Below are 14,869 nucleotides of genomic sequence, written 5' to 3' on the forward strand. Positions count from 1 at the left end.
ACTTCAATTGGCCCTAGGATCACTCACTCATATAAATGACGCTATCTTATTTTTCATCTCTCAACTTCACCAACACTCATATGAAATAATAAAACAAAAAAGGACTTCACATAATCATATCTTTTTTCATTTCATAGAACATACAATACATAAGGCATATGTGCCTTTATATAGGCAAAGTTTCATACTAAAAGTTCATGATTCTACTAGCTTCTTAATACATATACTTATCCAACTTTGCTTCTTACTTTAACTATTCAAATAAGTAACTTTCTTGTAATTTCTAGCACATCTTGAAAATTCTTTATTAAGTTTGGTCATCAATCTTGAAGCTTCCAATGCACTTCATGATTCTTCTAGTATGAAGGTGATGAGTGCAACTTCCATTCAATTCCAATTCAATTTGATTTTAAACTTCTTCATTGTTCTAGTATATTGTAGTTGTAATACTTTCTTGAATATTCTTGATTTAATTTTCTAACAAAGTTCTATCCAATAAGTTATTTAAAATTATAATATTTTTATTCTTTTTATCTTGTATCATTTGGAGATTATCCAACATTGACATAAGACTTTAAAAAAATTGGATCATCTCAATCTTTTTTACCTGAGGATATAAAATATGAGATCTCACTATATATTCCGTAAATAAAAACAAAAGAAAATATGAGAAAAATATTGAAATATTAGAAATAAAAAATTATATTTTATATTTTTTCAATCGAAAAAAATAAAACAATTTATTTGCAGTAATTTGAGCCCATGAACCAATAAGATCAGTCTTCTAATTTAGAGACTATTGCAGGACATGACCAATAAGGACTTTCTAGAAGATGGGGCTAACAAGGGGTCAGGCTTCAGAATGCGAGGTTGAGAGCAATCCTACCACTTAAGGCCAAATTAACACCTACTTTTATCAGTTTATGCTTATTTAAGAAAAAGTTGGAAAAAAATAAAGGGAAGAATGTGTAAATATAGTAATCGAGTGTATATTAGTAATTGAAAGTGATAGCAAAATATCTGGTGGAGGAACAAAAAACGTAAATGGACACATATCATATCATATCATAGTTCAAATGTTAATGTTCATTCAAGAACTTCAACTTCCTCAAAAGAGGTAAAAAGGATTGGATATGGATTTATTCATTTTGTAAAGTGTAAGCAAAAGTGAACTACACATAGAAAAAAGGCATACAGTTCTCAGTTTTCAATTAAAGTTTTTCCATTTTATTTTCTGCTTCTGTTTGGACAACAGACTCTTCCTATTTCTTTTTTCTTTTCCCGGTCAGGACACTCTTCCTATTGCAAATAGATATGGGAAAAAAAGAGTTATTTTTCAATGGGCTTTATCTTGTATTAAATGAGAGAAAATAATAGCAATTGAGATTTTGATTTTGTTGAATGGCTATGCGTTGATTTTTAATATGTTGCATTCGGATTTTAATTTTGACGATGGTCAAGTAGTAGATAGAATCTTTGTGTATGTATGGGTGTAGTGTGTAAATATGACTTAAGATTGAGGGCTGTCTAATTTATTTGATAAAAAAAAATCTGGTTTGGTAAAATTTTTAATTTTTAAAAAATAATTTTTTAAAAATTATAATATCTATGTTTGATAAATTAAATTAAAAATAGGTTTTAATAAGCATAAATAATAATAAATATATTTGATAAAATAATTTTTATAATTTAAAAATACTATAATAGACATTAATGTAAGAATTAAATTTAGATATTAATTAATGTATAAGTTATATTAAATTTTTTAATTTTGATAAGTATAAGCCAACTTTAAAAAACTCCATCTTAAATGCTTTCAAAAGCATCCTTAACTTTTAAAAAACCTAAGCACAAACACGAGTTTTTTACTAAACACAAGTACCTTTTTGAAAATTTTCCAATTTAAGCCTTAGAATATTGGTTTATTAGTGAATTTTTTTGTGTTTTTCATTATATCTTCTAACTCAACAGATCAAAGACTAATATATCACAAAATTAAACTCTATTTTATCATTGTCTAATAAATTCCTACTATTCGAATTTCAATACTTACATAATTAAACTAGTAAATTAATCACTAGACTAATTCATCTTAATTTTCTATTAGTGACTCTATCTATATACATTGACTTGTTTTGTGGGCTTTGATAAAAACATGGGCTTTGATTTAGTCCAACTAGTTCAAGGCCACGTATGTCGTATGCAAAGCAAAAGTTCCAAAAAATATTGTTAATATGTATCTTACAAACACATATTTAGATTTCTATTAGAAAAAATTTTAATAAATACATAGAAGATTCATTCAAAATTATATTTTGTATTTTTTATAATCTTTTTATTAATATAATTATAATATGTATAATTAACTAAAAATAAAAAGAAGAAAAAGAAAAAGATTGTTCAAGCTTGCCCTAGCTTTTAGATTATTTTTCCACCTTCCCTCAAATTTATTACTCATACAAGAATATGAATTATGATAATATTTGTATTAGATACTTATTTAAAGAAAATAATATTTGCATGCGTATTTTGTTTTACATATACAACTTTGTGTGTAGTGCATACTTAGTGCATTACTATTTGCTAAATTTAATTTGAAATCTTTTGTCTCTTCCACTTGTGCCATTGATTGGAAACTTAGAATTCCGAGTTTAGAATGGTCCGGAGACAACGGCAGTACAACTGACAGTGGTGGTAGAGATGAAATTATGATAGGGGGAGGAAGGAAAAAAAAGTAAAACGAAATAATAGAGTAATTAAAAAAATTATGAATAAATTTATTTATTTGTTAATTAGTTGAAATTAGCTAATTAGATAATTAGTTACCTAAAATATGATTGTTTAATGTAACATTGCTTCTCTTTTATTTAGCATATCAATATAAAGTTCACCACATTAAAATTATATATTAAATAAGATCAATCTTAGAGACAATGAAAATTGTTAATTCAATATATAGTTATTAATATTTTACACTTATTTTATACAATTGTTGAACATTATTTAAGGATGTAAATCTGAATGATACCCCCTTGAAAAGTTGAAAGTTTCATGTGCCTTTTAACACCAACCTAAGAAGAAATGTCCTTTCGAAAATTATTGTTTCTCTGAGTTATTTTTTAACAAAAGAAATCAACGATATAATAATAAAACACACACGTAACTACTGATATGAAACGTTAATTCGTATATGTAACTGTTAATTATTTACGTGTGCAAGTTAGACAAATTAATCCTCAAATAAAATATAAAATAATTCCTAAAATTTAAAAAATCTCAAAGCAGTTTTTGAAAAATTTTTAAAATTCTAAAGCAGTCCCTTCAAATATTTTTAATTTTTTTCAAAAATTAACGTCTAATAATATTTTTATTAATCAAAATAATAAAATATTATTAAAAATATATATAATAAATAAAGTATACAAAAATAATAAAATATAAACTAAAAGATAATTTTATTCATTAATACTAAAATGTCAAAAAAATAATATTATTTAATTATTAACATATGATACCTACCCATGAAAGTGATATAAAAAATCATAATAATAACAACTAAATTTAAGAAGTTGTTGTATTATAAAAGTCATTATTTATATACCTAAATTCCTAAGATATTAGCACTAAATAAACTTTAAAAAATATTTATAAATGAAAAAATCTAATTTTTTTTATAATTATTAATTGTAGTAACACAAATAGTTTTAACTACAAATCTATTTTATGCAACTTTTAACCAGTGAATTTTAAAATTAAAAAAAAACACATGAACAAAACACTTGAATTTATAAAGACGTTTCTTCTTCAAATGTTATAAAGTATTAGGAGTTTTTATATTGCATTGAAATTTTGTAAATCATCTACATTAATCTTGTAATTGACCAAAATTTACAAATTTAACATTATAGATGACTTGGTTTGCATCGTATATATATAAGTTTTAAAGTGTTATCTTAGTAAGCATTTGCACAGATATTCTCAATTGTTTATTAAAAAAAATATGCTAAATAAAAAGTTTTCACTAATTCATCTCTTCTTTGTCATTAAAAAATAATTATAGAATACAGTACTTACAAATTAAATTAATATTTTACATGATAAAAAATAAATATGAGTTTTTTTAATAATTTTTAATCTTTTTTAAAAAATTTAAAATCAATTTATAATTTAGGATTTGAAAATGCATACATTTTTCTGTATATATGAATAATCAAATTAGAAATAAATAGATAAAAAATTTTAGAAACTAAAATTTATCAATTTAAAAATAATTATATATAAATAATTTGAAGGAACTATTTTAAATTTTTTAAAATTTTGTAGGGACAATTTTAATTTTTTTTAAATCTTTGAAGACTGTTTTGTATTTTATTTTTAAGACTATTTTGCTCGAATAACACATATGAATACTTAACGGTCATGTGTATGAGTCAATATAATATTTTACGTTTACAATTACTATATATTAGTAACTAATAAAAAGAATTATATTATCTAATAAAAATAAATATTAAAAATTATTTTATATATTTTAAAATTTAAATAATTAAATTATCTAATTTTAAAAATTAATTTAAGTAATTACTCTAATTATAATTATCAGACAAACTCTGCAGTTAGATGATAATGAAGAAAAAGAATAAACTACGCAACATATAGCTTTCTTTTAATGTCTCAATCTCACAACATATATACCTGTCTTGTAACAATCACGCAAACTTTGCTTTTAAAATCATTCACCCTCTCTAGCTAGTTTTGATTTGAGGATTAAAGAGTCGCATGATTACTTTTATTGGATATATATATATATAGAGAGAGAGAGAGTGACCATTTTGTATAAAATGGGGTACTTAACTTTATAAATCTGAAACTTATTACAACTTTCTCTGCCCTAGATTTCGAGTTGGCTAAAATGGCATCATTATTTCACTGTCTCTCTTCTAAGGTAATTATTAATACATTACAGCATAGTAAAAATCTATAAAGTATATTTGGCTTGGTGAGAATTGTCTTTTTATTTCTTGCTCTATAATCAGCCAGTTTTCTTGTCTTATTTTTCTCTTTGTTTTTCATGCATATATACACACACATGAAGAAAGTTCAACCAGATGATGAAAAAAGGATAATAATGGAAAGACCCTCTCGGCGGAGGGCCAAATGGTGGCACTCAACTTTCCATACAGTCGCAGTCATCCTCGGCGCAGGTGTTCTCAGCTTGCCCCATGCCATGGCATATCTTGGATGGTAATAAATTTATTAACCAAGTTAGATATTCACTAAAATCAACCACACAAAAATTAGTTATTAATATAAAATATATGTTAAATTATAAAATATAAATTAAAAGAATTAATAACACATATATTTATATATACATATATAATATTTAATTTTAGTGATTAATTTTAATATATAAATAATATTTTTATAAATTTATATATACTAATTTTTTTATTTAGCACACGATTAAAATTGTTTACACTTTTATAGAAAATTACTTCCTTCGTTTTAAAATAAATGTCTTTTCTTTTATTTTTTAGATTAATTAAAAAAATAAATGTATATTAATTTTTCACTAATTTTAAAAAATTAAAGGAATATACTTCTCATCAAAGAAAGATATCATGTTTCAACGTTGTGGTAGACCTATAGTTGATTTCAACCTTAAATTATAAACATATGGACAGAATTTATTTAAAGAGGGTAAGACTTTTCATAGTTTTTACTATGGGAAATTTCTAAGTGAAAGAGTATATAGCTTAAGGCAATTCACTCTCGGCGAATTCGCTTTTTGAAAATTAAAAATTATAATTTATCTCGAGTTTACTTTTTAAAAATTATATAAAAAATTTACAATTCATCTACAGTAAATTCTTTATTCCTATACTTTTATAAAATTTTTTATTTTTTTAAAGTTGTAGTATCTATGTTTAATAAATTAAATTAAAAAAGATTTTCAACAACTACAAGTAACATGTGTATTTGATAAAATAACTTTTAAAATTAAAAAATATCATAATCACTATTAGGAAACTGCTTATTACAGACGGATTTATAAAAGACAGATTTGGTATTCATTACAAATGGATTTTTAGTTACTGACGAATTTTGTCTATCAATAAAAGTCTCTTCAAAAATTATTTACCGACGGTTTTATTTTTTGTCGGTAACTTTCTGCTAGATTTTTCTCTATCACCGATAGATTTTTCTTTGTTAATCATCTACTTATTTTGCTAAAAAGTCAAAATTTTCAGATTTTCTGTCGATAATTAGAACTTAGAAAAGCATTTACAACTTTATATATAGACAAATTTTCATCTAACTTATATTAAAATATTCATAGTATTTCAAAAAATAAACAAGTTCATCTTATTATCAAACTAGAAAAAAAAGCACTCAAAACAAACAAATCAATTTAAAACAAAAACACAATTCAAAACATAAACACAAGTAGTATATTGATATATTAGATACTAGGGGGGTGTTCAAATCTAAACTGATCTAAATTGAACCGCTCATTTAATCTAATCCAAACCGAAAACCGTACTAATTCGGATTTGATTGGATTATATTTTTGCAAACTGTTTGATCGGATCGGATTTCGGATCTAATTTTTATAACCGATCAAATTCAATCCAAACCGCACAAAGTGTTATAATATTATTATTTTATTATTATATTTACAATTATACTTATAATATGTTCAATTTTTTATATATTTTTATATTATTCATATATTATTATGATTTAATAAATATTTTATGTTCAAAATGTTATTTATTTATTTATTTATTTATTTTAACAAATCTATAATTTTATTTCTATTGTTATGTTATTGTTGACTTTTTAAGATATTATTGAGATTTGTTATGTCATTGTTGATTATTTAAAATTTGATGTTGAGATTTATTATATGTATATAATTTTTTAATTTATAAAACCATAAATCCAATACAATCCAAACCGCTTGAAATTAGATCGGATCGAATCAGATCTTTTTAAAAAGAGCATCCAATCCAAACCGCACCGCAAGTAAAATCAGTGTTCAGATCGGATAAGTTTTTGACTCAAAACCGATCTAAACCGCACCTCGAACACCCTATTAGATATAAACAATCACATCAAGTTCACTTTGTTTCTCATTCTTATGCTGTTTTCTTATGTTTCTTCTCGATCCTAATAACATTCTCCCGCAGAACTAATTTCTTGTTCGTGGGCTTGTCATCATTCTTGAGCTTTTTCTTAGTTGATTTCTTGTTATGACCTGTATTTTCCTTGTCAGTGACTCTACCTTCCTTCTCGAAATCATCAACAGTTTTCTTCGTTTTCTTGATTTTCTCTCAAATTCAAGATCACCAACAACTTCAGCATGATCATCCACATTATCCTCATTCTCATTGTGGAATCTTGCCCTCTGAGTCTTTGGTGCTATGTTTCATATTTTGACCTACTTTATCTACTGAAAAATCATTACCACCATCATCCACGCCACATTTCTCATTCTTTGCATCTTTATCTACCGGTCTAGCACTGAATATATGAAGTTTTGGCAGTGCTTTTTTTTTAACCTAGAACATAGCACCATGGATGTTTAAGGATGAAATTTTAGAAGCAAGTGATGTGAATTAACATAAGAATAGAAAATAAATGGATTACCGTTCTAGTAACCTAGCTTCTCAATAGAAGCAACTGGATTTCCTTGAAGATTGAGATTTCTCAAATTTGTGAGGGATTTAAGCACCTACAGGTGCAATAACAACGATGAAGATACAAGGGTTAAAAAGTGTCTAGATAATTATGAATTCTGCAGCATATTGTTCTCCAAATCTAAATTCTGCAGCTTTGAATTCTGTGCTAATTCATCTGGGAGAGCCTGAGAATCCAAAACTTAGCAAGATGTTATAAATAGTAAAGCATAAAAATTCCAAGCAATAAAGCAATGGAAATACAGTACTGAAATAAGCATTAATGAAGGAGCTTAACATCTTGGAGAACCTTTACCTTTGTGATAGATTTCACCCCTGTCAGAGTCCCGCCAAATTTTCTGATTGGATTTTTGGTTAGAACTACATGAGAATATAGAGATATTTCAAGATTATTCAAATGCGAGCTATCCCATTAGGTGAGTTCAGAAGTATTGGAACTCATAGGAAACAAAGAGTATGATAATTCATACCAATGGTGTTCAATTCTTTCAATTCATCAAGCTTGCAAATGGAAATAATCTCATTTTCTGCCCAAAGGAAACATACAAAAATAGGTCAGAGCAAAGAATTACCAGATAAAAAACAGAGGGGAACAAAAGTTCTAACCCCTTCAAAGAATACAGAAATATTCTCACAATGTTCCAAGTTCAACCTTCAAAGTAGATGGTTAGCAAAAGAAGTCTTACATTCATGTAACTTGGTTCATAAAGAATGTAGCTATCATTGACATTCTCAGCAATGTTAACAACTGTATTGCTATAGTCAGGTATATAAGGCTGCTTCAACTTGAATTTTCGAACCTCAATCTTCGTGCCTTAAGATGCACGTAAAGCGGCAGTTTCGGCAGCAGTAGCTACACCCCTCCTCACCCTAGTCCAAAACTTTCACTATAAAAATTCAAGACGGCAGCATAGTCGTTATAAAAATAATATTTTCATTCTGCAATATGCTTGCAGACTCAAAAGGATATTATAATTAGAATGATGCTTCTATATTCAACATATCCATACCATTCCAACATTTTGTCTTTTCTCAGCAAAATAAGACAATGCCACTTTTCTTTTGTCATTATTGCATTATTATAATTAGAATTAGTTACTTTTCGTTTGATAAAAATCAACACAAATTCAAGTAATATAAACGTCAAGGTTTCAGGCAGCCAGCACTTGCCATTAGAAGCAATTTCACTTCGTTATTAAAAAACAGACGTGTCTTCCAATACAAAGATGAGAAAAGGAAGAAAATTAGCTTTTCTATCAAATTTCATTTTTCTTCTTTTAGAAAAACCTGCCAGAAGAGATATTAGATCACAAGTTATTTTGAAAACTCCATTGAGGATTTGAGATCATATTTTTTGCAGATAATATCATTAAATAATAAAAATGTTGAAAGACATCAAATGGAAAACATATAAAAAATGTTAATGAGATGCAAATTAAATACCTGCAACATCTTGTGTATCATATGTGCCCGTGTAAATAGTTCCATAAGCGCCATGAGCAACTGCATACCTTAAATCCAATTTGGCCAAATCAATCTCCCACTCCTCCTTTGGCCTTTTAACGTCGAGGCTCATCGTTCTCGACCAAACCTTGCTCAGGTGCTTTTCTAGCTGGGCATCCAAACTCTTATCAATTTTATCAGCTCTGAAGATCATGTTTTTGCTGCTCTGATTTCCAGTACCCTTCATCTTTGAATTTAGAGCTCCTACTGCTTCACATTCTGGTTTCCTCCTCCCATTCTCACCATCCGAATCCATCTTCAACACCTAAATTATCAAATTTCGACAACTAGGATGGCAATCAACTAAGTTATTTAGATATCTAGCTTCGATTGCAGAAAAAAATCATCAAAACCAGAGTAAAACCGCAGATTCACAAAGCACAAAGCAGAGTATGATAAATCTAAAATTGGCACAGAAAAATTGATCCCCAAAATTTATCACGAAGAATAGAATCACAAAATCAGATGCGACGATGCGGCGAAGGGAGCAGATGCGACGACACAAAATATTTCTGTCTCCATTTTTGAGAATTTCGCTTTCTAAGAATTCGTATGAAACTTTTTTAACCATCTTTTGTTATATATTTTTTTACTCTTTCCTTATATGTAAAACTAGGATTTGGATTCTCTAAATTTTAAATTTCATTTTAGAGAATAAAGTGTGATCTCTCACCATCTATTTCATAAGTGGGATTAAGAGTAAATACGAGAGAGAAACTATTCAATAATAGAAGGTTACACTTTACCTTGTAAGTAAAAATTCATAATTTAGAGAATTCAAATTCGTAAAACTATATTTTATTTTATTTATTTATTATTTTGGGAGAACTAGAGAGAACCCTGAACTAAATTGTGATATTGTGTTCCTTATACAGGGTTCCAGGAATCTTGATGTTGTTGGTATCATGGGGTCTAACCTTAAACTCAATGAGGCAAATGATCGAGCTGCATGAATGTGTAGGTGGAACACGTTTCGATCGGTACCATGATCTTGGAAGATATGCATTTGGAGCAAAAGTAGGAGCATGGGTTGTGCTTCCGCTGCAACTAATAGTCCAAGTTGGGTGTGACATTGTGTATATGGTTGTTGGTGGGAAATGCCTAAACAGGTTCAGGGAGATAGCATGCACCGATTGCACAAAACTCAAACAGTCTCATGCCATTCTCAGTTTTGGTGTCATTCATTTCTTTCTATCCCAACTTCCCAATTTTAATTCCGCTGTTGGTGTTTCTTTAATTGCAGCCGTTATGTCAGTCAGGTACATCATCATCATGCATGCTTTCATACAACATATAATAAAAAAACTAGTATTAAAATTAAAAAATAAATGATGTAAACACCAAAATTTAGTTATCGAATCACTCGTATTTGTATATAAATATAAGTACGTTTAATTCATTTTTAATATATATTTATATTTAACATGTATTTATATTAATAGCTCATTTAATTTGGTGATTGATTTTTTAATATACATATAATAATATGATTGTTAAAACTTAACGATAAAGTATTATTTTAAATATCTTATTTCGTTCTATTTTTTATTTTTTGATTAAAATTAATTATTTTTTTAAAGTACAATTTTTTAATTATTTTTTATTTTTTTTATTTTTACTCTCAAATCATTACAATTGATACAATTATAATTTTTGTCATTATCTAAAAGAAAATCATAATAAAAAAAATTTGAAAAAAAAAACTTAATTTTAATAAAATGATTAAAATAAAATCAAATAAAATATTTTAAATATTAAAAAAGAAATTAAACTTTAACCTAAAAGTTATGGACTAAAAGTACTTTACCCTAACATTAATTATATCTAATAATTTTGACGGGTAATTTAATTTGACTACACAGCTATTCAACTATAGCATGGGTGGCATGTTTGAGCAGAGGGCAAAGTAGCAATGTTAGCTATGAGTACAAGAAAAGTAGCAGCAGAATGGAATTAATATGGGGGGTGTGCAATGCATTAGGTCAAATCTCATTTGCATTTGCAGGGCATGCAGTGACACTAGAAATTCAGGCCACAATTCCATCAACACCTGAAAAGCCTTCAAAGATTGCAATGTGGAAAGGTGTGATTGTTGCATATTTCATAAATGCAATATGCTATTTCCCAGTTGCAATAACAGGTTACTGGGCTTTTGGGAGAGATGTTAGTGATGATGTGGTTATTGCACTGGAAACTCCTCAATGGCTTATTGCCTCTGCTAACTTAATGGTCTTCATTCACATGGTTGGTAGCTACCAGGTATGTCTAAACCAAACTATATATTATAACTTCTTTTAACAAGATATGTTTTAGTTCTTTTTGTTTGGACTAAATAAATTTGGATTTAGCTATCTTGAATATAATAATAAAAACTTTTTAAAATTTTGATGTATTTAAGGTATTAGAATCATAAAACAAGAAAAAAAATTACATTTTACCGTAAGATTTATTTAATTTTTCTGTTTTTAGAATTTCATAAAGAAAAACTGAAAAAGTGAAAAAAATACTTTATAACTTTTCATGTTAAGTAATTGATGTGGTAATATATAAACATGGATTTTAGGTTTTTGCTATGCCTGTTTATGACTTGATTGAGAAGGTGATTAGTAAAAGACTAAACATCCCTGAAGGACTAACTCTAAGACTAGTTGCTCGATCTGCTTATGTAGGTGAGATTCTTTGTCAAAACTCGAAAGAACTATCTATCTATCTATATCAGCCTATCACTATCACACCACATACCCCTTTTGCTTTAATTAAATCAATTCTCATTGATTATAGTCCTTTCATGAATGAAGTTATTACCATAGTTTGTTTATAATATTGCATGCAGCTTGTACCTTATTCATTGGGGTGACTTTCCCTTGCTTTGGTGATCTTCTTGGCTTCTTTGGTGGATTTGGTATTGGTCCCACTTCATATTTTGTAAGTCTCTCTTTTTATTTCTCAATGCATGCTCGTAACATTATTATTAGTAGTATTTTTTGTTGTCAAATTTACATGAATATAATTAATTCAAAACCCAAATAATGAAGTCAACAATATCCGGCTCTCTCTTTTTTTTTTCCCCAGCTTCCAAGTATAATGTGGTTGATAATCAAGAAGCCAAAGAGATTTAGCATCAACTGGTTCATTAATTGGGTAATGATGAATTCACATTACATGATTGGCAACTTTCGCTTTAGATACCAGATTTAATTTGCACCAACTCGTTTAGTCTAACGACAACTACAAACCCAAAGGATCTATACATACATTGACTATGAAAATTTATTTTGTGTGTTTTTAATTTCAGGCTTCAATATTCATCGGAGTGTGCATTATGTTAGCATCCATTGTTGCTGGGTTGAGGAATATTATATTTATGCCGATGCATCTGGTTATAGATTCTACGACGCCTAATCCCCAATAATCATTTTCCAAATGTGATTTATCTGGTGTTATTATCTAGTATTTGATGACAATCTAGACTATTATTAAATTATCGTCCAAAGTCCAGACCCAAGTTACCTCTGCATATTATACTAGTTTTTGAGAACCAAGATTATTATTATTACTATTATATTATTAAGCGACGTAGTATGCACAACAATTATATCTTCCTTATCTTATATGTGCATTTTGTAGTTTAGACGAAACAGGGAGAGGGGGGGGGGGGGGGGGGATTGGGTTATAGACCTAGAAACAAGAGAGAATGATATATAAGAGAGAAAATTATCTCCGGCTATGTTGTTAAGCTTAACAATCAATATAATTGATGAAAGCAATATAAAAATGAAAATGAAAAAGTGGAAAGTTGAATATAATTGAAAAACGGCGGTAACAACGACACCAAAAATTATCCTAATTCGAGTTTAGGGTGAGAGACTCTTCAATATTTTTAGGTAAATTTTCTTTGTCTACTATTTCATTTCCTATTACATTTTATTTCTCTGAATCCTAACTAATTCCTATTCCCCAATAATCTATCATGTCCCTTATCTATTTTTTTTATATGATAGTCCTTCACTTAAAATGCGACTTTTCTCTCCCTCTTACTCGATGGACTTCTGTCTATTATCGACCCATGTCCTGTTCCAGAATTTGCTGCCTCACAAGGAGCTGCACAAGGATTTGAATTTTGAGCTAGCGTTTGTTTTGAGATATTAAGACAGAAATTAAGAGACTAAAATTCAGTATCATATTTGTTGGAGATTGGTACTAAAATTTCTGTTTCTATCTCCAAAATTTCAGTATTTCAGTACCTTCAAAAAGTAGGGACACAGGGGGCTAAAAGTTTTAGAGATAGAGACTGAAACTTTAATAACATTTTATACCTAAAATACATTCATTTCAATTAATTAATTCTAATTTTATCCTTTGTACAAATTAAATTAGAATTTCATTCTTGTTTCAATCTCTGTCTCTTACATATTGAGATTTATTTCAATTTCTGTCTTAGTTAGTCTATGTCTCTTAGTCTTAGTCTTTCCGTCTCTGTCTCTCCACCAAACGCTGCCTGAGTAAGCTCAGGAGGTTATAGAACCCATAATAGTAGTGGGGTGTGTGAATGTGTATGAGTGTGTAGTGTAAAAGACAAAAAAAAAAAAAGAAAAAAAAAACCTTGTCCTCAAGGTTGAGATAAGAGAACAGCTTAAGTAACTCCTCAAGATCTACCCAAGTTGTCTCATTCCTTGGTAACCCCTTCCAATCCACCAGCACTTGTTCCACTGACATACCATCCCTATCAATCAAGCACTGATTATTGCTGTTGGTGTTGGTTGAAACATCGCGGATGCCGTTGTAAGAATAGGAGCTTCCATGGTGCGGGCTCCATGAAATTCTTTGAGCATGGACATGTGAAACACAGGATGGATTGTGCTTCCTTCTAGCAAGGCAAGTCAATGAGCTATCTTTTCCACTCTGCTCATCACTTGGTGAGGGCCAAAATAACGACGGCCAAGCTATGAGTGTTCCTTTGCATAAGAGAGAAAGCTGCCAGTAAGGCCTGAGTTTTAATGGTACCAAATCACTTACTTGAAACTCCTTATCCTTTTGATCTTTGTCTACTTGTTTCTTCATGCAACTTCTTATTTGGTGTAGGTAATAGGAAAGCTCATCGTTCGGAATTTCTCACGAGAGCAAGAACAAACCGACTTCCAAAATTGGCGAGGCTCCCAGGGTGTACCCTAGTGGCAAATTTGAAATCTGTGCAGGGCTTCATGCGGAGTCATTTGAATAGCTGAATGAAAGGAGCTATTATAACAAAATCCTGCCCATGGTAAAAAAAAAAATGCCCACTGTTGAGGTTGAGAGTGCGAAAAAGCGTGAAGGTATTACTCCAAAGAACGATTTGTCACCTCGGTTTGGCCATCGTTCTGCGGGTGGTAAGCCGTGCTGTAATGTAGCTAGGTGCCATTGAACTCGAATAGGTTGCGCTAGAATCGACTGAGGAACAGGGGGTCTCGATCCAAGACGATAGTGGAGGGAAAACCATGGAGTTTGACCACCAATCCAATAAAGATTCTTGCCATTGTACTTGTTGTGAATCCTTCTCGTTGTGGTTCGAAATGCGTAGTCTTGCTAAATCGATCCACTACCACCAAAATAGCTGAGTAGTCTATCGATTTTGGTAATTGAACAATGAAGTACATGGATGGAGAGCTCCATCTAGGGGTGGC

General features: G+C 29.0%; 1 protein-coding gene and 1 pseudogene across 2 annotated transcripts; one reads left to right on the top strand and one right to left on the bottom strand.

The window, feature by feature from the left end:
• Positions 1–4,739: 4,739 nt before the first annotated feature.
• LOC112712723 (lysine histidine transporter-like 6) lies at positions 4,740–12,801 on the top strand (annotated as a pseudogene).
• On the bottom strand, positions 7,095–9,469 carry LOC140175399 (serine/threonine-protein kinase 54-like). 2 transcript variants are annotated; one of them, XM_072203744.1, is made up of 6 exons: positions 9,150–9,469; positions 8,393–8,593; positions 8,177–8,233; positions 8,002–8,066; positions 7,657–7,873; positions 7,095–7,568 (listed from the first exon to the last, which is right to left on the bottom strand). In XM_072203744.1, exons 1-2 carry the CDS (start codon positions 9,463–9,465, stop codon positions 8,577–8,579), a joined length of 333 nt encoding a protein of 110 aa, XP_072059845.1. In that variant the 5' UTR covers positions 9,466–9,469; the 3' UTR covers positions 7,095–7,568; positions 7,657–7,873; positions 8,002–8,066; positions 8,177–8,233; positions 8,393–8,576. The 2 variants fall into 2 exon arrangements, with proteins under 2 accessions (XP_072059845.1, XP_072059846.1); XM_072203745.1 differs by lacking the exon at positions 7,095–7,568 and having other exon boundaries at positions 7,655–7,873.
• Positions 12,802–14,869: the final 2,068 nt, after the last annotated feature.

Source organism: Arachis hypogaea, chromosome 9 (genome assembly GCF_003086295.3).
Source record: "Arachis hypogaea cultivar Tifrunner chromosome 9, arahy.Tifrunner.gnm2.J5K5, whole genome shotgun sequence".
NCBI classification, from domain to species: Eukaryota; Viridiplantae; Streptophyta; class Magnoliopsida; order Fabales; family Fabaceae; genus Arachis; species Arachis hypogaea.